Consider the following 24,890-nt stretch of genomic DNA (forward strand, 5'->3'; position numbering starts at 1 on the left):
GGGTAAGAGGAATCTGTCAACCCCAGCAGGGATTATAACATTGTTAGACACCTGCATATTCACAGCATATGGCATTTGCTGGTTTGACTTTAGGGCTGTGTTTTCATCCTGAAATACTTCTGGGTCCCCCTTTAACCTGCTCTAGAGGCAAGAGTTAATCAAATCTATTTGTATGGCATATCAAAGTAAGATATCATTGCCAATGTATATTTGATTATGGGGAGTATTTAAAACTAAAAACAGGTGTTTTGCGGATTTATTACCTATAGAGAAAGATAATAAACACTTAGCTGTGATATTATAGCTTTCAGACCTGTCATCCAGGCCGTGGACACAGTGGTCTTGGGGAGAAAGATATTTAATCACCTTAGGTTCAGTGATTTGCGCTAATAAGCCTTCGCTTATATAGCTAGCTTCCTGTTTTAAGTTTAATTTAACATACTTGGTTTTCCCAAGATCATGCACTAGGGATAAATAGATCATCCTTAACTCTCTCAATTCCTGTGAGGTATTAAGTGTGGCCTCCTGATAAATCTATTAAATATCTGGGAATAAATCTTTCAGGAAACCCAGAGCAATGGTACCATATGAATTTCGCTCCTATTTGGAGAAGTTGTCTAGCCGAATTCCAGAAATGGAGCAAACTCCCCCTGTCACTTTCTGCAAAAATAGCATTGATCAAAATGCGAACGCTTCCAAAATTACTATTTTTTATTCAGAATATTCCTTCATTTCTGAATAGGGCTGATATTAAAAAGTTTAATTCGGCTTGTTCTACCTTTCTCTGGGCCCCAAAGAAACCCCGTATCTCACTATCGAGGTTAATGCATCCCAAAGATTTGGGCGAATTAGCTCTGCCAAATTTAGCAAACTACAATCTGGCATGCCTTGCCCGAATTGCTCTGGACTGGCTCACAGGAGCAAATTTTATTGCTTGCTCTGATGTGGAAGGGGGTATCATAGCGCCATATGCCCTTAAGGCATTGTTACATACTGCCCACCCAGCAAAGGTTCGGGATCTCTCATTAAAACATACATTCTATAACATTGTTCTAGCGTGGCATAAAATTTGCAAATTATTAAAAGTAGAAAACACACTTTCTTGCTATTTACCGATCAGGGGTAATCCTGATTTCAAGGGTGGTTGCGAATCCTCAGCCTTTAGGAAATGGGCTGCCAATGAGTTGAGATTTATGAATCAGGTAGTAGATCCAGTTACAAATCATATAAAAACATTTGAATTACTAACCAGAGAATTTCAGTTGGATAAAAGATCCTTCTTTGCTTATTTACAATTAAGACATTTCTATTACAGTAAGAAATCTATGGTCGAGGATCCCTGGACCCTGGGTCCATTAGATCCTGTTATTAACAGATTTTCACAGGGAAACCATTCTATATCATATATTTATAGATTGCTGTTATTGAAGGAGGCAGAGAGGAAGGTGGATAACCTTTTTTCCATCTGGAAATTTGACTTTCCTGAATTGGACAGGGGTTATTTCCAGGAGAGTTTTGACAGGGCAAGGAAATTTTCAAGCAGTATGGCAATTAGAGAATCTCATTGCAAACTTCTTAATAGGGCCTATTTAACGCCTAGTAAGATGGCTAAATGGAAGGGGGATATGTCTTGTTATAGATGCAATTTTCCGTCGGCAGACATTTTCCATCTATTCTATTCCTGCCCAAAAATGATCAAACTTTGGAAACAAGTGGAATATTGGTTGAATAGATTTCTGCCAGATAGAATGGTATTGAAGCCCCTGTCAATCTTTTTCTTGGTCTCGAATAAAACATATAATAAGCCTCTGATAAATACTCTAATTCTCCTAGTCAGACAGATGATACTCAAAGCATGGAAGGAGAAAAATGCTCCTAGTATAGCTTCAGTTATTAACAATGTTCATTATCAAATGTTACTAGAACTATATGATCCGCTAATATTTGAGGAAAATAAATTAAGAAAATACTTTGCTAAATGGGATAAGGTAATTCTGAGCAGACCTAGTGAGGTCCAGTTACAGATATTAAAATTCTTTCGTAACTCACCGGCTTTTCTACAATTAATTCTATCAGAGAGTTACCCTGACCTTTGGAGACAATGGTTTCTATGAGGCGTAGGGGTGGGGGCCCCGGGTGGAGGGAAGAGAGTTAGGAAAGGCCCTTTTTTTTTTTCTTCTTTTTTTTTTTTTTCTTTTCTTTTCTTTGCTTTCTTTTTTCTTTTATGTATGTATGGAATTCTAATAATGAGAGAAAATAGAGGAGCAGACTCTGTTTGAGATTCCAAGGTGATGTTATATATATTGTTGTCAGGTTTAATATGTTTTTGAGAAGTAAGATTGTTAAAGTGATGACCCATGCAATACTGTTATTTGCATTGTCTTTGGAATGCTTAATGTTGAAGCTGTATATGATTTTGAATTCCTCAATAAAGGAAAAAATATGTTTAAAAAAAAAAAAGTGTGGCCTCCCCCTTAGGGATTTTATGATCCCCCTTGTGGAGAGATATGGTTAATACATCACCGTCTAAGGAAATATTCACTATCTTTCAAGGCAAAATTTTAAAAGTATTACCATTAGAGCTGCTTAAAGGAGTCTGATCATCTATTTGTAGGATAGTGATTTCAGGTATAGAGTTATTCCTGAAATGAATATCCACAGCATCTGGCTTCTCTTCCACCACGTGACAGTTATGTTGGGTGTGAGATATACCGGATTGCTCATAATTAATAGGCCTTTTTACTTGTGACCAAATTACATTATTTATGCAATCAATTATGGTGCTTAATCGCTTCAGGAGATCACTACCAATTATTAAACGATCAGTTGGCAGATCCACTATAATGACAGGGTGTCTTATGACCCTGTTCCCCAATTTAAATTTTAACCATGCAGTACCGTAGACTTTGAGAGAGTCACCCCCAACACCTATTAGTGAACCATCAAATTCTTTTATTTTAGGTTTATGGGGTGTTAGCTAATTTAGCTGTGTGTAGTACCTGTGGGATAAAATAGTTGCCTGAGATCCAGTATCAATTAATCCCATGATAGGGTTGGAAACTGAATCCTGGAGCTCAGCTAATACATAATATCTCCCTGCAGTTTCTACCATTTCACAAATAAAATTGGCATTATCATACATCTGTGGGCTTCGCCACGTGTTACCTGAATCTGCCACGTTACCTGATGCAGGAGGATTTTCATGCTCACCAGTCCATCCCTTTGTAATAGGATCGATTAGGTTACTGTGTACTGCATCTGTGGAAATTAGGTTAAGAGAATGCTGCAAAGGAAGAGATTGGTTAGAGCTTTCAGGCCGAGGTTGCTCGTCATCACAGCTAAATCATCCGTTTCCGGTCTGTAGGGAGAGAATATGATTAGTACCATTATTGACATTATTATTTAATTTGGTATATCTCTCTCCTCTCTTTCAGGTAATACTGCAGTATTTATGACTGTGCCTGTGGCCCACTGCTGGCCACTAGCTGTACCCCTAAAAAGGTTGTTGGGCCATAAAAGCTTGACTCATATTAGTAAATAGTGTATATAATTAACTAACTTGTGTGCTGAGTTGGCCCACTTGAATAGACAAACTATCTTTACCCATGGACCGATTTTTTGATGTCCCAGGGTATTGATTTCTGGATCCTTGGGATCCCTCAGAATCATAGCAATTGTTCCTATTTTGATGTAGTTGTCTTTGGGGTTCAACTTGTTCAGCGTTAGTATTTTGGGGAGCACTATTTATCTGGGGTGTCTGTTTACCCTGAGAGTATTTTCGCCACTTTTGGTATTTATTTTTACGGGGATACCGATAACCTTGTGGGTTTTCATCTCTTTGGGGATAATTATTTACTTCTGACCCAATAGGGGTTCTTTGTCTAAATTCTTCCCTAAATTTCTGCAGTTCAGTCCTGATGTAATCTTTAAGAGATTTAGAATTATCTGCATTATTCTCATTGCTAATAGAGGGGTTTTCGTTATGACGGTACAACCTTTTTAAACCACTTAATTCTCTCTGACTTTGTGCGAGTTGTTTATGCAAATCTTCTATCTTGGCAAGTAGATTTAGGTTATGCTTATCTAAGGTGGCCATGTCTTGGGCAAACTCATCAATTTTATTTTTGGCTATATTTAAATTCTCTTCACATCTGCGTGAGGAGTGAATACTATCTTCTAGCCCCTGTATTTGCAATTCCTTTTCTATGAGGTATAGCGACATTTCGTCAATAATGCATATTACCAGGGGCCAAGATTTTAGTATTAGTTCATCGCGTTTTTTGAGATTTTTACATTGATTAATTTTTAATAATTAATCGTTTAATTTCGTTTTTTCCGATGTGGGGGGCTGGCGGTTTAGGGGTAATAGATTTATTTAGTGGCGGTGATGTGGGAGGCCAGAGGTTTATGGGTTAATAACTTTTATTAGTGGCGGCGATGTCGGGAAGCGGCGGAATAGGGGTTAATAACTATTAATAGTGGCAGATTAGGGGTTAATAACTTTATTTCAATGTCAGCAATGTTGGGGGCAGCAGATTAGGGGTGTTTAGACTATGGGTTTATGTTAGGTTGTTAGGTTTAAACGTAACTTTTTTTCCCCATAGACATCAATGGGGTTGCGTTACGGCGATCACCATTCTGCACTTCAGGTGTTAAGTTTTTTTCCTAACACCTTCTCACCCCATTGATGTCTATGGGGAAAGCGTGCACGAGCACGTATTCTCAGCCCTTGGATTTTGTGCGGTATGGAGCTTATTGCCACCATATCGCACGCACAAGGAGGCTTTTCAGAAACTTTTAATGGCAGCGCTATGGAGGGTGAAATAACACAACTTTTGTTACGTTCGTTTCGCACCATCTATAGCGCAAAACTCGTAATCCAGGCGAGAGTGAGCTCTTTTGACAATGTAAACTTTCATGTTTGTACATGTGCACTTTAGATCTTTTGGCATGTTGGAAGTACGTCTGAGATATATAGGCAAATATATTACACTAAAGCACAGTTTAGTAGACTAGATGTCATGTTCTTATCTGCATGAGTACACCTTTAAGCACTGCTTACTTAAACCTACGCCTCCCCCTTCCAGGTGCCAATTAATGTTAGTGTATAGCGTGCAAACTTCTGAGTAGCTGCTTGTTCTAACCTCCTGGCTAACTGCATTGTTCCTTCCAAAACAAGGATTACAAATATACTTCTAATAAGGGGATTCTTCTAGACAACTACCCACTTCCAGAGTTACAAACATTACGGGCATTGTATCTCTCAACCACCGAGATCACCTTCTCAGCTCCACTGCCTATTTGGTTGAAAGCTAAGCCCCCAAAGTTATCTCCGGACAACCTCCGACATTACCGCACTGAGCAATTGTTCTAACAAAGTGTCTAATTGTTAATGCTCATATACGCACCTTAAAACATCCCCTGAAGTCTTGCAGCTCACCGCTGCCATACAGCGTTCCGGCACAGGAGCCGCGCTGTGAACATTTTACACTGCCTCTGCCTGTCAGCGTTTCCTTGCTGCTGATTGGTCACACGCTACACACCCCTCTCAGGCTGTCAGCTATTGCAGCGGTAGCACTTCTCACATCGCTGGCACAGTCTCTGATACAGCCTAAGGACTCCATGCTATTAAATCACTGCTGGGAGCTCAAGCATTGATCCGGAGCAGCTAGGGGTTTATAAACTTTAATACTCGATCCTGTAAAAGCAAACTGCCTCCAGAATAGCAGGATACAATATAACTTTCACTCCACTTTAATCTTATCTGCTCACCACTCTCCTGTAACCAGTTAGCAGGAGTAAGACCTTGTGAATTCACCTGCTTAACCCCTTCCTGTCTGCAGTTGAGATCCACCTTTTCAGTATAATAATCAGACATCTCTTACACTAGATAAGTAATTTTATATGTGGGTCTTTATGGAGCAAGAAAAAATATATGTAAAATAGAAGCATTGATAGAGTTCAATGTGAGTGCTTAAAGTGAAGGTTCACTTTGATCGTTTCTAATGAAATTTTGTATTTATCTCAAAAAATAAATGTCCGTTTCATTCATCAATACTTTTACTTCTACATCGTTCCTTAGATATATCAATTGTTTATTTTGTAATTTCGCTATCAGTAAATCAACCCTGTTTTTTTTTTTAAAGGATGATCACGTTGTTTCGCTAGCTTTTAGGCCGTTAGGCGGCCGTCAATTGACATCAGCAGTTACTGTGACAATATGCGCATGCGTCAGTATTCTCTGTTTACATCGGCAAAGCGATCGCTAAAAAACACAGCTAATCTCTTTCTGTTCAAACATAGTATTGAATGGATATTGTTATTCATTCAATACTATGTTGCGGACGAATGATGCATGCGCTGAAATGGGCAATGGACTTGATTAACGCATGCGCATTGATGAGAGTCGGAGAAAGATGCGCATGCGCAGTTTTGTATAGTCTCCGTGCATAAGCCTACTAGACACGTATAGAGCGGGAGGGACCGCTGTATACGTCACTGGATCAAAAAACAGGAAATAACTAATGGGAGGAGATATGTGGCAGGATTAGCCTGTAAAGCTTTCATGTGTTCTATAAGTTGTCATATTTGCAAAACTCTCAATTTTACATGGGTCAAGAACAGTGGGAGTTTTTGAAGGGTGCCATTAGATGCAACAGCACACTGTACTAGACGTGTCTGTAGAAGTAAAAGGAAACCAATATTGTTTTCCAAAGAACATGCTGTAAAGACCAAAAAATATATACTGTGAAACTTTTCAAGTTTAAAGAAAAACACAGTGTTTATAGAATGGATTAAATGTGTCACTTACGGACAAAGGGTGATCATATATTCAACTCTTACTCTTTCTATTCTTTGCACAAAGAACCAGTATAAAAAGTATCACCTGTTATATCTATTATTTATGATCCCTCTGTAGTTTTATAAAGGGGCCATATAATCATGTTATGGCAAAGGGATGTAAAATCATTCCTAGGGTGCTTGCATAATTCTACATTAATTTGCCTTTGAAGCAAACTGCTCTATTTCTAAATCAATTGCCAGCACCACGCAGTCTTTGTCACACTAATAAGAGTGTAAAATCTTCTTGGCAGGGATTATTTGTGTCTGTAAATCCTACTATTTTGCGTGTAAAATCCACCTATTCATTGCACTGATGTAGAATTATTGTCAGAGCTTTACAATGATGAATAAATTATTATTCAACTCAAGGGTGGTGTTATCCCTTCTCATGTTGCCAGCAGTTCCCAAGTTGCAGGAATTCAAAAGCCAATGGGATCAGAAACAACAATTCTATGATTGGCTTCACTAGGTTGGGAGACCCAATCGGTTTCACTCCTTGCATTTTCAGGATGGGGCTGCCTTGCAGTGAACACCCCAAGCACTGATGATCTGCTGCTAGGAGTCAGGGATGACTTACTAGAGTGATCAACCCAGGATGTGGGTTTTTGGCGACGTCAGACACAGATGTTTCTCAAGACCACACCCCCACGTGGGACTGAAACACATTCACACAGTGCAATAGCAGGGAGGCAAGGTACCTCTCAACGCCACACAACATGTAAACTGAATTGTTTGGATCGACATTAAAATCCCCCTTTTAAGAGGATCTATCAACAGCTGTCAATGTCAGGATTCGCTTCATCTGCTCTGGACTCAGATGGATTTATTTTCCTATGCAAGTTGGGCGTGATCTCTATGGACCAAGTGCAATTTGGTGTTAGTTAACAAGCAGTCCTTATACAGGGAAAGCAAATCAATCAGAAGATTTTTTTTTATGCAAAAAGAAAATACAGGGCAATTCAATAACAATAATATTAATACAGGGAAAGAAAATGTCAACAGTCGCCTTTGTGGATCATTTTGCTGCAGAGTGCCTTGTATCCATGTCCAGTCGTGCTATTGTCCACACTCCAAAGGGTAACCCTGCTCTTAAAAGTGAAGCATCCGCAGCACCTCCGCTGCTGGGGGAAGATAAGAAAGAGCTGAAGGATAATGCGTCTCTGTTTGTGGTGGCTAGGATCTTAGCTGATCTTAATCAGCAACCCCCAAATCTATCAGTGCACGCCGAAAATGATGATACAATTAAGCCAGTGGACGAAATGCCCACTGGGGATCAGGATGACAGTGTGTCCTCACCCGACAAGCGTGGAGACACGGCGGCCACACCTCCACTCCAGCAGGAGCCAAGCCTTAAACAAAGAGCCAAACGTGGAAAAAGTCGACCTGATACTGTATTACCCCTCAAAAAGCACAAGTGCCCCTATTCTGGATGTGAAAAAGTTTATGGCAAATCATCCCATCTCAAAGCTCATCTGAGGACACACACAGGTCAGTGCTGTGCCTTCACTTGTCAGCACTGTAGGAATGTTACTATAACAATGCTGTATTTTATCCTGAATACAGTATGTACTATAAACCATGTGTGCTTAGCCTGATACACAGAATTATATATTGTGATTTTGTTACGAGCGTCTAGTGTGTGTGTGTATAATATATATATATATATATATATATATATATATATATATATATATACACAAAACATTTTGCCAAACTCCTTGTGCCACCCCCACCTTCTCATACAGGTGTGACTATGACCATTTGCGGAATAGGAGCATTTAGGAGGGGCACACGTTGTGGTGTGAGTTTCTGTATACATTAGAAGGACAAGGGAGTTACTTTTTAGCTAAAGGTTCTGCAGGAGCGAAGGGTGCAATTACTTTGGGTGGATACAGCACATACTGTGTGTGTCATTCTTTCCACTGTGTCTGTGCAACACAATTGAGTTGCATCTTGATATTTAGAGGTTCATCTGTTACCCTTTGTCTGCCAGATAGAACAATGTGTTGCTTAGTAATCGCAGCCAAATTGTGTTATAATTATAAATTACTTTAGCGGCATTAAATATCAACGCAATTGTGTGTGTGTGCAAAATGGAATAAGCTGACATCTAACAGTAATAAGGGTGGGGCTGTATGCACATTGCTGTTGGAAGTATAGAAATCTCAAAGTCATAGAAATCTGGGGGGAACTGAGGCCACGGCGTTAGAGGGGAGCTTCCCACTGAGTCCTATTTTTGTAATATCCACCTCAGATGACCCCTGAGAAGAACCAGGTTTGCCTTTCCTTAAAATGCTATCTTGTGGTCGGTAACGCTATAATTTATGTAAAATGTGTTCACTGATGTCTCAATCTTGCAAGGTGCTTAATTAAATCAGACGATTATACAAAATTATATAAGAAGCTTTAAAAGACTTTCTTTGTTATACGTGGCACGCCCCTTTTGTGTATCACGCCCCTTGTTTACACCCACCCATGGGGCACTCCCCTTATGCTGCCCATCTTCCTAGGAAGCCCCCCTTCCTTTAAACCACCACCCGACCTCGCCCTGCACAGGGCAGCCCACACTTCTGGCCAGCAACAGACATCACTAGCGGATACCCGAGTGTGGGCTAACAGCTATGAACGGGGAGGGGTGGGTTCAGCTAAGGAAAGTGTAACTCAGAGTGCAACACAGGTAACGTACAATGTACGTTGCATCATGGTTAGGTGCGTAAGTAACGTACCGTGACAAAGCTAGGATAATATATACTATAGTATAACACAGCATAAATATATATATATATATATATATATATATATATATATATATATATATATATATATATATATATATATATATAACACAGCATAAATATATATATATATATATATATATATATATATATATATATATATATATATATATATATATATATATATATATATATATTCTGTAATGTATTTTTGTATTATTTGTGCTGCAAAGTATACATTAACAGTGGTGGTTAATAATTAGTCATTTTGGGAAGAGGTCTTCTAGGTATTTGAAGTAAATCTACACAAAACTTTAAAATGTTTGCAGACAGCAATTATTTTGAAGAGATATGAAAAACAATTTTTTTTTCTTTCATGAGTCAGATAGAGTATGCATTTTTAAGCAACTTTCTAATTTACTCCTATTATTATCCTATTATTATTTCTTCATTTTCTTTGTATCTTTATTTGAAAAGTAGGAAGTAAGCTTAGGAGCCGCCCATTTTGGTTCAACACCCTGGGAAGCGCTTGCTGATTCGTGGCTACATTTAGCCAAATGGGTCAGCTCCTAAGCTTTATATTCCTGCATTTCAAATAAAGATAGCAAGAGAACGAAGAAAAATTGATAATAGGAGGAAATTAGAAAGTTGCTTAAAATTGCATGCTCTATCTGAATCATGAAAGATTTTTTTTTTGGGTTTCATATCCCTTTTATTAAGGAAAAACGTATAACAGCAATCTAGCATTTCACTTTATTATTATTATTATTTTTTTTTTAAACAACTTAAAGCTTTTAAAATTCTTCAATTTTGAACTTTATCTCTGTAATGGCAGTTACTACAAACTAGGCATGTGCAAAATTCGTTATTTGGATATTCGTTGGTAAAATGAATTCCAAATATGGCTGCGGTAGCAGCATTTGGCTATTTTCTGCACCAGATATATTAGTGTTAAAGCACAACATGCACATAGATCTTTGTGTGTTGCAATATAACGCTAATATATCCAGCGCTAAAAAAACACTGAATGCTACCTGCGGTCAGATTTGGAATTTGACAAATGAATATCTGTATAATGAAATTCGCATATGCCTGCTACAAACTTTGACAATTTTAATTAAACAGGTTTGGTACTTTTAAAACAGTGAGAAATAGAGTAGACCAAGTCTCTATGGGAGGTGCGCAAAGTTCAAAAGGATGTTCAGTATGAGGATGTTCCCAGGGTATTCCGAAGAAGCGGGCAGCACTCTTGTAAAGTGAGGGTGGGTACCTGTAAATCAAAGAGAAAGAGAGAGGCGCCTCATGGGACAGTATCGAAACAACCAAATCAGGTATACAAAGGGACAGCCCGTAATGGGGTATACTCACAAGGAGAGCGGCATATAAGGATGCCTAGTAGAGCGGGACGGGACTACAAGTCGCCCGACAGACGTGCACAGCAGTGCGTGGAGACGTCGGGTCACGGGGTCGGTTCAGCCAATCAGCGGCCAAGGAGAACCAGCATCGAACGTCACAGCTGTTCAAGGAGTAACCTATGCAAGGCTTGACGTATGATCGGCAGGTCATCAAACCAGTCAGGGTAATGAATCAGGATAATGAAGAGCAAGGAGTGATATGGATAAAAAAACTCGTATTTATTGAGTTAGTTAAAAACAATTGGCATACAGCAACGCGTTTCTCGACCTACGGGTCGTTTCATCAGGCTGATACTGCCTATCTCACAACTTGCTCTACTTATAGTATTTAATGTCCTATCAAATGCTGACCTCACTCACACACCCCTGTAGGGGGCCAATCAGATAACCAAACCCGGAATTGGTTGGTGGCCATTCACATTCGTCCTATGGGTGGGGTGTGTGTGTGACGTAAGCCACATCGGCTTTCAGATAAGTTTGAAATTAAAAATGAAAACAATTCATCTTAACATAATATTAACATATATATATATATATAACAACTCTGATAAAAATAATAAAATATATACACAATTAATCACAATATTAAACAACTTCTTTGATCCTTGGTGTAACGACTATGAGTAATAATGACAAACTTCATGTATATATATATGGTAGCGTCAATGCAACCAAATAATAAAGAGTTGCGTGATTTCAATTAAACGTTACTATACAAAATGTGTCTTTTTTGGCAAACATGTGTCCTAGTCTCACAGACAAAACAGACCATTAAAGCCTAGCATGCATAACATATAAATTATAAGAAACAAATATATTATATATATAAAAATTATAAACAAAGGGACCCAGACATGACATAGGACTCACCCCAAACTCTAACTAATTAATAAGCTATGGTCATAACATAATACATAATATAATATAAAAAAGATAGAGATTAGTATCCTTTCTAACGCTGTCCTATAATCATGGCTCATATATTGAGAGAGACTTAATATGGCCCTTTTTAGCATATATAATACCCATATACAGGTGTAAGTTTGCCAAACAAGGACTATTTTTAAAATATATAAAATCAGTCCCAATAATTAATGATAGCATGGAGATATACACATAACCTGTCAACTTTAGTCCAACGGGCCGAGGCTCAGTGAAGGAGAGGGAGACCTAAGGGAGCCAGTCACTGGAAGGCGGCCAAATCAATACATAGATTCAGGCCGTCAGGGTGCATACTCTTTAGTACATGGATCCAGTAGGTCTCCCTCTGCCTAAGTCTGAAAAACCGATTATATAAATGAGACTTAGATATATGTTCGATGGGATTAATGGAAAAGCATTTGAGATCACCATTATGAGCGTTGTTACAGTGTCTGGAGACACTGTGAAGTCTATAGTTATTTCTCATATTACGTTGGTGCTCAGCCCACCTAGTACTAAGGCGCCTACAAGTGCGCCCCACGTACTGCATTCCACAAATGCATGTCAACAAATATACAACATAATTGGATGCACAGGATACATGCCCGGTTATAGTGTATGATTTATGGGTAATGCTAGATCTAAAAGTTTTTTGTTTATTGTTAACAAATGTACACATCTTGCACGTCTAATAGATGCAAGATGTGTACATTTGTTAACAATAAACAAAAAACTTTTAGATCTAGCATTACCCATAAATCATACACTATAACCGGGCATGTATCCTGTGCATCCAATTATGTTGTATATTTGTTGACATGCATTTGTGGAATGCAGTACGTGGGGCGCACTTGTAGGCGCCTTAGTACTAGGTGGGCTGAGCACCAACGTAATATGAGAAATAACTATAGACTTCACAGTGTCTCCAGACACTGTAACAACGCTCATAATGGTGATCTCAAATGCTTTTCCATTAATCCCATCGAACATATATCTAAGTCTCATTTATATAATCGGTTTTTCAGACTTAGGCAGAGGGAGACCTACTGGATCCATGTACTAAAGAGTATGCACCCTGACGGCCTGAATCTATGTATTGATTTGGCCGCCTTCCAGTGACTGGCTCCCTTAGGTCTCCCTCTCCTTCACTGAGCCTCGGCCCGTTGGACTAAAGTTGACAGGTTATGTGTATATCTCCATGCTATCATTAATTATTGGGACTGATTTTATATATTTTAAAAATAGTCCTTGTTTGGCAAACTTACACCTGTATATGGGTATTATATATGCTAAAAAGGGCCATATTAAGTCTCTCTCAATATATGAGCCATGATTATAGGACAGCGTTAGAAAGGATACTAATCTCTATCTTTTTTATATTATATTATGTATTATGTTATGACCATAGCTTATTAATTAGTTAGAGTTTGGGGGGAGTCCTATGTCATGTCTGGGTCCCTTTGTTTATAATTTTTATATATATAATATATTTGTTTCTTATAATTTATATGTTATGCATGCTAGGCTTTAATGGTCTGTTTTGTCTGTGAGACTAGGACACATGTTTGCCAAAAAAGACACATTTTGTATAGTAACGTTTAATTGAAATCACGCAACTCTTTATTATTTGGTTGCATTGACGCTACCATATATATATACATGAAGTTTGTCATTATTACTCATAGTCGTTACACCAAGGATCAAAGAAGTTGTTTAATATTGTGATTAATTGTGTATATATTTTATTATTTTTATCAGAGTTGTTATATATATATATATGTTAATATTATGTTAAGATGAATTGTTTTCATTTTTAATTTCAAACTTATCTGAAAGCCGATGTGGCTTACGTCACACACACACCCCACCCATAGGACGAATGTGAATGGCCACCAACCAATTCCGGGTTTGGTTATCTGATTGGCCCCCTACAGGGGTGTGTGAGTGAGGTCAGCATTTGATAGGACATTAAATACTATAAGTAGAGCAAGTTGTGAGATAGGCAGTATCAGCCTGATGAAACGACCCGTAGGTCGAGAAACGCGTTGCTGTATGCCAATTGTTTTTAACTAACTCAATAAATACGAGTTTTTTTATCCATATCACTCCTTGCTCTTCATTATCCTGATTCATTACCCTGACTGGTTTGATGACCTGCCGATCATACGTCAAGCCTTGCATAGGTTACTCCTTGAACAGCTGTGACGTTCGATGCTGGTTCTCCTTGGCCGCTGATTGGCTGAACCGACCCCGTGACCCGACGTCTCCACGCACTGCTGTGCACGTCTGTCGGGCGACTTGTAGTCCCGTCCCGCTCTACTAGGCATCCTTATATGCCGCTCTCCTTGTGAGTATACCCCATTACGGGCTGTCCCTTTGTATACCTGATTTGGTTGTTTCGATACTGTCCCATGAGGCGCCTCTCTCTTTCTCTTTGGTACTTTTAAGGATATTAAGATGTGAACCATTTACAATTTTCAATAAAGAAATATAATTTTAGACAAAGCTACAGTGAAAACTCAATCTTTATAAAATTTGACAAGCGCATTGAGTTCATGGAGCAGATTTTAACTTTTAGACCAACAGCTCTCTCTAGCTCTAGAGAAGTTAACTATGTAATAAACCTCTTTACGGGGGGTTAAACACAGCGTTGCAGCGCCATTAGTGCCAAAATTGCATGCTGTAGAAGAGCATGCAATTTTTGCACTTAAAGGGACACTCAATCAAAATAAAACTTGCATGATTCAGATAGAGCATGCCATTTTAAACAACTTTTCAATTTACTTCCATTAACAAAATGTGCACAGTCTTTTTATATTTAAACTTTTTGAGTCACCAGCTCCTACTGAGCATGTGCAAGAATAAGTGTGTATGCGTTTGTGAATGGCTGATGGCTGTCACATGGTACGTGTATGCATTTATGAATGGCTGATAGCAGTCACATGGTACAGAGGGAGTGGTAAAAGACATACCTTAAAAATTGTCAGAAACAAATCTACTCATTTGAAGTTCAGACTAAGTGCTGTTGCATTGTCTTGTTATCTTGCATTTGTTGATTATGCAAATCTACTGTGTTGACTGGTCCTTTAAATGTCCTAAGCTGTAAGACTGGAAATCTAAAGGTTCAAAGTGGCAATATTTTAATGTTGCTTGCTTAAAGGGATACTAAACCCACATTTTTTTTATTTCATTATTCAGATAGAGCATGACGTTTTAAGCAACTTTCTAATTTACTCCTATTATCAATTTTTCTTTGTTCCCTTGCTATCTTTATTTAAAAAGCAGGAATGTAAATCTTAGCAGCCAGCCCATTTTAGGTTCAGCAGCATGGATAGCGCTTGCTTATTGGTGGCTGACATTTAGCAAACCAATAAGTAATCATAACCCAGGTTCTCAACCAAAAAGGGCCGGCTCCTATGCAAGAGAACAAAGAAAAATTGATACTAGGAGTAAATTAGAAAGTTGCTTAAATTTGCATGCTCTATCTTAATCATGAAAGGAAAAAAATGTAGGTTTAGTGTCCCTTTAAAGTTATGTCAAGGTAAAATTATAAATTATTTGTGGGAATTGCGTACTTTTATTTGTTTGCAGTATGTGTGAGATGTATAGCTTTGGTATATGACCTGTAAAAGGGGATTTATTTGCACTAGCGAGAGCCTTGGACATTTAATTTTTCCACAATAATAAAAATACCTATTTTTTTTAAAAAGAAAAAAAAAAAAAAAAGATTTGTAGAAGTTTGAGAACAAGTAGAGTTAAAGGGACATGAAACCCATTTTTTTTCTTTCATGATTTAGAAAGAGCATACCATTTTAAACAACTTTCTAATTTACTTCTATTATCTTATTTGCTTCATTCTCTTGATATACTTTGCTGAAAAGCATATCTAGATAGGCTCAGCAGCTGCTGATTGGCTGCTGCACATAGATGCCTCGTATAATTGGCTCATCCATGTGCATTGCTATTTCTTCAACAAAGGATAGCTAAATAATGAAGCAAATTAGATAATAGAAGTAAACTGGAATGTTGTTTAAAATTGTATTCTCTACTTGAATCATGAAAGAAAATTTTTGCGTTTATTGTCCCTTTAAGTGGAGTCTTAAACATGATTTAGTTTTTTTTCTGATTTTATCCACACATTTTTATTGAAGATGCTTTGCTTAGTTAGCTTGTTATCACTTTTCACCAGTGTTTATAATGGGCCAAGACTAAACTTCTTCTTTTTACAATGTCCTTATAAAATGGAAAACTACAAAGCATAGTGTCAATTGTTCAAATGACAAAGTAGATATAGCACTTTGTTGCTGAACCAAACTGCACAGGTTTAAAGCGACTATATACCCTACATTTTTCTCACTTTTAATTTTTTCCCAATGTCAATTTTACCTGCTGGAGTGTATTAAATTGTTTAAGAATAGATCATTTTACTTTATTTTGACATTTGAAAAATCTGATTTTGCCTGAGGTATCCCTACCTATACTGAAAGTTTCTATAATTAAGTGTAGGCTAAAGAAAAGACGTTTAAACATAGCCAGCAGAATAAATTACACTCCCAGTAGGAGGTAAAAGAGATAAGCGATAAAATGTTAATCTCGGTTCTTTCTAAGTATTGGGCTTTGGTTTACAGACAGAGAATGATTGGCTCACCAGCTGTTTTCTTCTCAGGACCAACAGTTCTCTCTGGCTCCAGAATGAGATTAAAGGGACATTATACGCCAATTTTCATATAACTGCATATAATAGACACTAATATAAAGAAGAATATGCACAAGTACTAATATAAACATCCAATATAAAACCTTTTAAAAACTTACTTAGAAGCTCCCAATTTAGCAGTGTTGATGAGGTTACAGTGAATTTAAAGTTTAATGAGAAATTGCCGGTTTTAAAAAATACTAAAAAAAAGGGGTACTTTCATTCATTAAACTTTACATTTTTACATTTAAAGGGACATTCAATACTTCCCTTAACATTATTTGCGCTAGAAATATAAGAACCGAAGATCCGCCTGCAGTATATCCCTCCTGCCATGCCGCCTTGCTTCTGTAGTAATCACTTTCGGTAAATTGTGTAATACCGGGTAAATATGGCAGCCGGACTCCCCCCACCGTTACGTAGCTGCCTTCTTCAAATCATCATCAAATCAGAATCCAGTCCTCGGACAGAAATTGCATGCGCGTGCAATTTCTGTCCGAGGACTGGATTCTGATTTGATGATTTGATCTTCAGTTCTTATATTTCTAGCGCAAATAATGTTAAGGGAAGTGTTGAATGTCCCTTTAAGCGTTTTTTTTTAATACTTACCTTTATTCCTTATGACTGCAGACCGGCGATTCTCCGCCCGCTTCTCATGCTGTACTTAGCATATCGTTGACGATTCCGGCTTCCTCCAATCATTGCGTGGCCTCATGAGCTAGATGCCTTGGGATGTACGCAATGATTGGAGGAAGCCAGATTCGTCATTGCTGTGCTAAGTACAGCAGGAACTGTGGGATGAAGATCGCCGGTCTGCTGTCATAAGGAAAAGGTAAGTATTAAAAATAAAATACCTAAATGTAAAGTTTAATGAAAGAAAGTGCCCATGGTTTTAAGAGTATTTTTAAAAACCGGGTACTTTCTCATTAAACGTTATATTCACTTTAATCTGGGACACCCACTGAAATAGGCTGAGACAGTAGGAAGTGTAGACCCACCCCTGCATATGGAAAGACAGATTACACTAACAGGAGAAAGCAGGAGTCTGTAGACATCAGTATACATCTAAAACTTTGGGGCTTGGTTAGGAGTCTGAAAATCAGCACAATGTTATTTAAAAATAAGCAAAACTATACATTTTTACAAAACCACCCCAGATGGGCTTTACCAATGGATCATCTACAAAACATTTATGCAAAGAAAAATCTAATGTACAATTTCCCTTTAAATACATAGGGCCCAATGATCTAAACTTCGCCAGATCAGACATGTTTTTTTCTCGCCAACCCTCGCAGGGGCTGCCCTCATGGAATTATCTTAAAAAAGGGTTACTTCCTGTGAGTGGTAAGAAGTCTCCTTTATTAAGTAATAGAGCTTGCTTGAAAGGGAAACTTCACTGTCTAGAGCACAGTTAACAGTGAACAGGGAGCGCACTTTTAAAATTAAATCTTGCATCTAAAACAAATCACATTACACTGCTTTCTGAGTATAGTATCTTACAATTGCCCCTATTTCCGTATGCATGTGTTTTACTATTAGGGTATTAAGTATTTTGAGTATTTTGTCACAACCTCGCCACCTTTTAGTTTGCAAGAAAATGTCCCTTGACAAGGGAGCTTGGATATGAAATAGCTTGATGCACGTTTTGTAGGTTCCAAATAATTACTATATATATATATGTGTGTTTCAAGGGTCATGGCTAACATGATTGGTCAAGCTCTGAATTATCTTAATTATTTAGAAACTGATGGAGTAAAATAGTTATGTATATTAAACTTTGTCTGTACATTAAAATGGTCTCCATCAGCACGCAATTCTTATTTCAGGAACTGATGTTGTTTACCACATTTGGTTTTAAACATATATAGATTATATATGTTAACGGAATCGCCTCTATTTTTCTACTCCATAAAATCACTGAACTATAATAATTTGAAACTTCTCAACCGTATCTGCCACTAGACACTTTCTTAGAAATGTACAATAAATCAATGTGAATTTCAGGCCAGTGAGTCATTTTGCTTTGTTGAAGGACAGTATCTCAACCACCAGCATATGAGAAGCATTATATATTCATAGGAAGTCTATTATTTTTTTTGTTACATCTGTATTGATTTGAAAAGCTCTGAAACATGCCTTCATTTTTAGTTGTAATATTTAAATTATGTCCTTGCCTTGAATTCTTTATCTCTTATTTACTTTGTTCTCTTGGTATGTTTACCTACATACGCTCAGGAGCATAGCACATGTCTTAAAAACTATATAGCAGCAGTGTTTGTAACAATTTTATACATTTTTGTAAACGCTGCCATATATTGCTCAACAATGTATGACATTGTTGCAAACATTTTTGAAAAAACTGCTGCCATTTAATACTCAAGACACATGCACACTTATAAGTCTACCTATGTATGGTCTTCAACAAAGGATACAATGGGAATTAATTAGATTGTAAAACAGAAGTTGTGATGTACAGGGTTTAACCAACCCTGCAAGCAGTCACCAGTTTGTCACAGAAAGGGTAACCAATCCTTTCCACCTTAACCAGTTTGTCACAATGTAGCCACTCCAGGCAAGCCTTCCACTTAGTTTAGTGAGTGCAAGGGTTAACAAACACTCTTGTCTGTACTAGACCCCCAAAAATGTCTAAACTCTTTAATGACAACCACACTAAAATATCTCTGTGGCCACCGCCTTAAGATTATTATATGGGAAATCCTAAGTAAAAAGTCAGATAACATATTACAAATCCCAAGAAACAATTTTGAAAAATCAGTCTTAAAAACACAATACTGTTATTACTAGTCTCTTTGGTAACTTGGTTCAATTATTAGACAAAGGCAAAAACTTAATAAAGGAACATTTATTATGAACAAAAAGAGTCACAGTGCATTTTTAAAAAGGAGTTAACAAACACATTTACACAAAGCAAGACTGCTTTGTTGGAAATATAGCAGAATCTATACATTTTCCAGAATAGCCTCTGTTCCAGAGAAATGGCTGAAATATGGTTAAACATGCTGTTGCATGCAGCCTCCCATGTAGAATGGCAATATTATTTTATTGAAATCACAATTAAATACATTTTTTTTCTCCTAAGGTCAGGTTTCTGACTAGGCTACTGCCAGGGTGGTCAAGGGAGGTAGCCACTCCATTTTTATGGCATGCCATAAAACTACATTGCAAGCCCTGGCTGAAGTTTAAGGATAAATTATAATTTTAGTTATGTACATACAGTACACAAGAAAGGAAATACAGCAGAAAAAGAAAAGAAAGAAAAATTAACCCTAAAAAGTGTTTTAAAATTGTATGTTCTCTTTGAATAATTAAAGTGAATGTAAATTTTGATGAACCAGTGCCCGGTTTTTAATAATCCTATTAAAAACAGGGACACTTTCATTCATCAAACTTTAACATTTCACTGGTTTTGTTAAAATACCTTTTCTTCATGAAAGCCGCTCCAGCGATTCCCCCGCACATTGCAAGCCTCTTCCTACGTCAGAAATGACAATTCCGGCCTTCCTCCAATCACGGTGTTGATTTAGGCAATGATTCCCCTGGGGAGGGGAAGCTATGATTGGAGGATGTTGGAATCTTCACTGCTGACGTATAAAGAGGCTTGCGAAAGGCGGGGGAAGCGCAGGAGCGGCTTTCACTAAGAAAAGGTAAGTATTTTAACAAAACCAGTGAAATGTAAAGTTTGATGAATGAAAGTGCCCCTGTTTTTTTATAGGATTTTTAAAAAAACGGGCACTTTTTTCCGCAAAAACTAATTTCCCTTTAATTTAACTGTGCTATTAAAAATTACACTTTATTAGATAATGAAAAATGTACACCTGTTTTTCTGATAACAAATTACTGATGTCTTTTTTTTTTCCCCCTGCTCAGCCTGCTCAGTGGAGAAGAAGGTCACACAAAAAAAACTTTATAGGTTAGATGTGCCCACTGGTGCACTGAGAATATCTAGTTATGCTTCACATGCACGTGCATAGAAAAATGTTAACACTTAAAAACAGTTATAACTTTTAATAGAAGCATTTTTGCAAATACATGTACATTGGAAATATGTTTCTATTCATAGATGTAATTCATCTATCTGCATTTATATTTTCAACGGAATATTCCTTTAAGAGTCAGCACTAATTGCCTGAAATGCAAGTCTGTCAAAAGATCTGAGATATTGAGACAGTCAGCAGAAGCTTAGATACAAGGTAATAACAGATGTAAAAGTATATTTCTATAACAGTGTTAGTTATGCAAAACTGGGGAATGGTAAACAAAGGGATTATCTATCTTTTTAAACAATAACATTTTTGGTGTTTACTATCCCTTTTAAGACACTTTCCAGTTTACTTTCATTATCAAATTTTGCACAGTCTTTTTATATTCACACTTTCTGGGGAACAGGATCTTACTGAGCATGTGCACAAGCACATAGGGTATGCATATACTAATCTGTGATTGGCTAATGTCTGTCACTTGATACAGGGGGCCAGGAAATGGGAGAAAAAATACATTTGTCTAAAAAAACCTACAGCTTATTTGAAATTCAGAGTAGGTTTTAAATCATTGTCTTTTTATTATGCACATGTTAATTATGCAATTCTACTGCATTGAGTGGTCCTTTAATTATTACTGTACAATATCCCTTTGATGCATACTTTTTTATGTTTATTTTACAGTTGTTAAAGCATTGTAAATAGAGTTGTACTGCACATATAATGCAATGCGATCTGTGAGTATATCATTGTTTTTTGCACCTTACGGGTACATTTTTTTAAGCCACATTTGCAGCTTTTGAGGCTATGCAGAGTAGGCTTGCATGAGTGAGCCTGGAGCCATGTATTTAAGAAGCAGAAACTGACACACTCTTGTTCAGAGTGTTTAATATGCCTTGCTCTTGTGCAATTGCTTGTGCCAGACCAGGGGGGCATTGCAGAGAAAACCTCTTGAGTAATCTTACATTTCAGCATACGATGCAGAATTGTAAGTGGCGATTGCAGTCAGACAGGTTCCCTACTTGCGAACCTGTCCACCTGCAATGATAATAACATTTTGCCCTTAGTGCTCTCTTGTTATTTTGTTTTTATTATGGTAAGTGAATAACAATGATTTTTCCAAATTATGGGTTATGTAACTTGTTAGTAAAGTCATTTACCTTTTACAGAATTGTTTCTTGGCTGAAATAAACCCTTTGATAGGATTTATCAGCTGACAAGTAGTTATGGAGGAGATATTCAAGTTCATCAGACAGCCAACAGGTCAGGGTTGTATAATCTCTGTGCAGCAACAGATGACGTAATTAAATGCAAAGGAAGGAACGTGCTAAAATGGTTTCAGGCTTTGAGATCTATACGTGAACATTCTTGATTTATGGGACAATCATGGCTGCTCTGTACTCTGAGAATTGCACTTCTTTCTTGAATTCTGCTAGAAGAAATAAGTAAATCTAAACCACATTTACAAATACAGTAAGCAACATTGTGTTACTCCATTTTCAAACATTTGCAGCATGGTAAACTCTGATGTGGTGAGTTTACCATGCTGCAAATGTTTGAAAATGGAGTAACACATAATTTCCATTTGTGTGAGTGTCACTCCGGAATTGAACACTAAGACAGCAGACGCTGTGGAAGGTCCGTTCAGGCTTATCTCTAAGTGAGTGCGGTGGAAAGAATACCGACTCTATAAACGAACCCTGCAGGACAGAGGAGGATCCCTTTCTTGCCTGGAGACACAAAAGAAGTAAGAAACCTTGTGTCATCAAAGGCCGAGAGTGAAAGAGATTCAACAAGTATTGGGGTATATACATGAGCGACTGTGACAAGGTGAATAGCACAGTATCACTTTGACAGCCAAACCGATTAAAGAACAATCGTAAGAAGATAAAGGTAACAAGAAAATCTAAGTATATTCTGGGAGACTTTAATATAATATAAAGACTTATAAACTTTTGGGATACATTGATTGTTTATAAAACAGTTACATTTTGAATCTAAAAGTAACGATATTCAGGACATCCTATTGGCCAATAGAAAAACACATGTTTTAAAGCAGCAGTTTGTAACTATGTATAACACTGCAATAAACAATGTTGCAAACACTGTTGCCAGATGGCTAGAGACGTGCATGCCACTGAGATCTCCATGATTAATCTTTAATAAAGGATACCAAGGGAACCAAGCAAAATTGATTACAAAAGTAAATTGGAAAGTTATTAAAAATGTCATGCTGTATCCAGTCCATTTAAAGGGATAGAAAGGTCAAAAATGAAATGTGCATGGGTATATTCAATTTGAAATACAGGTATTTTCCGCTCATAAGCGGGTTAGGGACCGGAGCCCCGCTGTAAAGTTAAAGTGAAACAACATGGTTTTAGCTTCCTTTTCACTTGCCAGTGTGTTTACAAACTTGAAACCATATTTGAACTAGTATATATTAGGGGTGCAATAGCGCTACGTTTAGTTTAACACTAGCACAGCACAGTATTCAATAAATACTGTACCTGTAAAATAGTGACAATTACTGTAGTAAAATTTGCCAGAATATAGCACTGAGACACAGATTGCACTGTAATGCTGTAAACAGAGTGAACTAAGCATAACAAAATGGTGCCAGTCACGTTTCTCGCAATCTCACGAAGATTACAGCACTGTTTCAAAATCCTTGGATGTTGAACTTCAGCTCCACAAAGCGTTGTATTAGCGAAGCGCTGTAAAGTGAGGTGCTGTAAAGTGAGGTATACCTGTATAAGCATTTTTATAATATATTTTTAAAAATGCTTCTAGTGAAAGTTATTAATGTTTTTCAGCGGCATACGCACACTTGCTGATAGTGCCTGTGCACCAGTATTCAAACACCACACCTTCTCAGAGTCAGTGACCTGTGTGACCTTCAGAAGGAATACACATCACTGTCAGTTCTCTGAGCAAGCATGGTGATGGAATACTAGTGCACAGGCCCTACAGTATATGTGCGTATAGTCATTTATTTTACTAGAAGCATTGTTGTCTGATGAAACTATATTACAAAGATGCTTATATTTCAAGCTGAAATGCATCCATGAACAATTATTTTTTGACCTTTCTGTCCCTTTCAAATTAATTTTGATTCTAGTCCCTTTAGAGTATGCAATCATAAAAGACTTTCCACATCTACCTCTATTACATGTGATGTCTTGAACATTATATGGCATCATTATTTTATTATCAATTATTGGTAGAGGACCAACAGGTTCTGCTGGTGCATTATACAGTGGTATAATAATCAACCAGATGAATGGGTAGAGGGCGCTGACCTTGAGTTGCCAACTGTTATAGCTCACCCTGCATAAAGGTGATTTACAGGACAGCTAGGCTGTTTGCAGCAATATTTGTAACAATGCTATGCATTTATTGTTACAAACACTGCTGCCATATAGTGCTCCGGCTGCTTGCACACTTCTGATCTTACCTAGGTGTGCTCTTCAATAAATGATACCACAAAAACAGAGTATAATGTTAATGGAAGAACATCGTAAAGTTGCTTGAAATTGCATGTTCTATATAAATAATGAAAGCTTAATTAAATTTAAGATATTTTTTTTATTTTTTTCTTTTTAAGGATATAGAGTGTTTGCTAGGTATATTAGAGCCCACATTTGCTATCTTGCCATTGTCCTGTTATCCTGCGTCTGATGATGTGATAAGCAAAACATTTATTTCAGTTGTTGGGGTAGTTTTATCTATAGTCGAGCGGACATGATTTGCTGTAGCGAATCATGTCCCCTCGACCTTGCTAAATGCCGACAACATACGCTGTCGGCATTTAACATTGCACAAGCATTTCTGGTGAAATGCTTGTGCAATGCCGCCCCCTGCTCACTGGCGGCCAATCGGACAGATAGCTCAGCATGCTAAGGCACTGTGGCTGAGCTCTATAGCAACCCAAGGGTTGCAGGTTCGATCCCCAGCGAGGTCCACTCAGCCTTTCATTCTTCCGAGGTCGATAAAATGAGCAGCGCCTTGAGACCCTTACAGGTGATTAGCCGCGCTTTACAAGTACCCAATACATACAATCATCCAATTTTTGGATCGGGATGATTTCTTAGGTGGCGGACAAGTTAAAGAGCAGCAGTCTTACGACCGCTGCTTCTTAACTTCCATTTCAGGCGGACCTGAAACATTGGGGCTCCGAAGCTGCTTAATAAATGGACCCCGTTATGTTTATGTGGGATGCTAGTCCGTACTATTGGATAAATACTAATTATATATCCCCAGTTGATCAAGTGTGTATTAACAC

General features: G+C 37.6%; 1 protein-coding gene across 1 annotated transcript in view; it reads left to right on the forward strand.

Moving 5' to 3' along the window:
• The first annotated feature begins 7,510 nt into the window (after positions 1-7,510).
• The window catches only part of KLF13 (KLF transcription factor 13), a 168,122-nt gene continuing 150,742 nt past the window's right edge, over positions 7,511-24,890 (forward strand). The window contains exon 1 of the mRNA XM_053717559.1: positions 7,511-8,331. Within this exon, the coding sequence (XP_053573534.1) occupies positions 7,836-8,331 (496 nt within the window). The 5' untranslated portion in view covers positions 7,511-7,835. The remainder of the gene's footprint in view (positions 8,332-24,890) is intronic.

This window comes from Bombina bombina, chromosome 6, assembly GCF_027579735.1.
Source record: "Bombina bombina isolate aBomBom1 chromosome 6, aBomBom1.pri, whole genome shotgun sequence".
Lineage (NCBI taxonomy): Eukaryota > Metazoa > Chordata > Amphibia > Anura > Bombinatoridae > Bombina > Bombina bombina.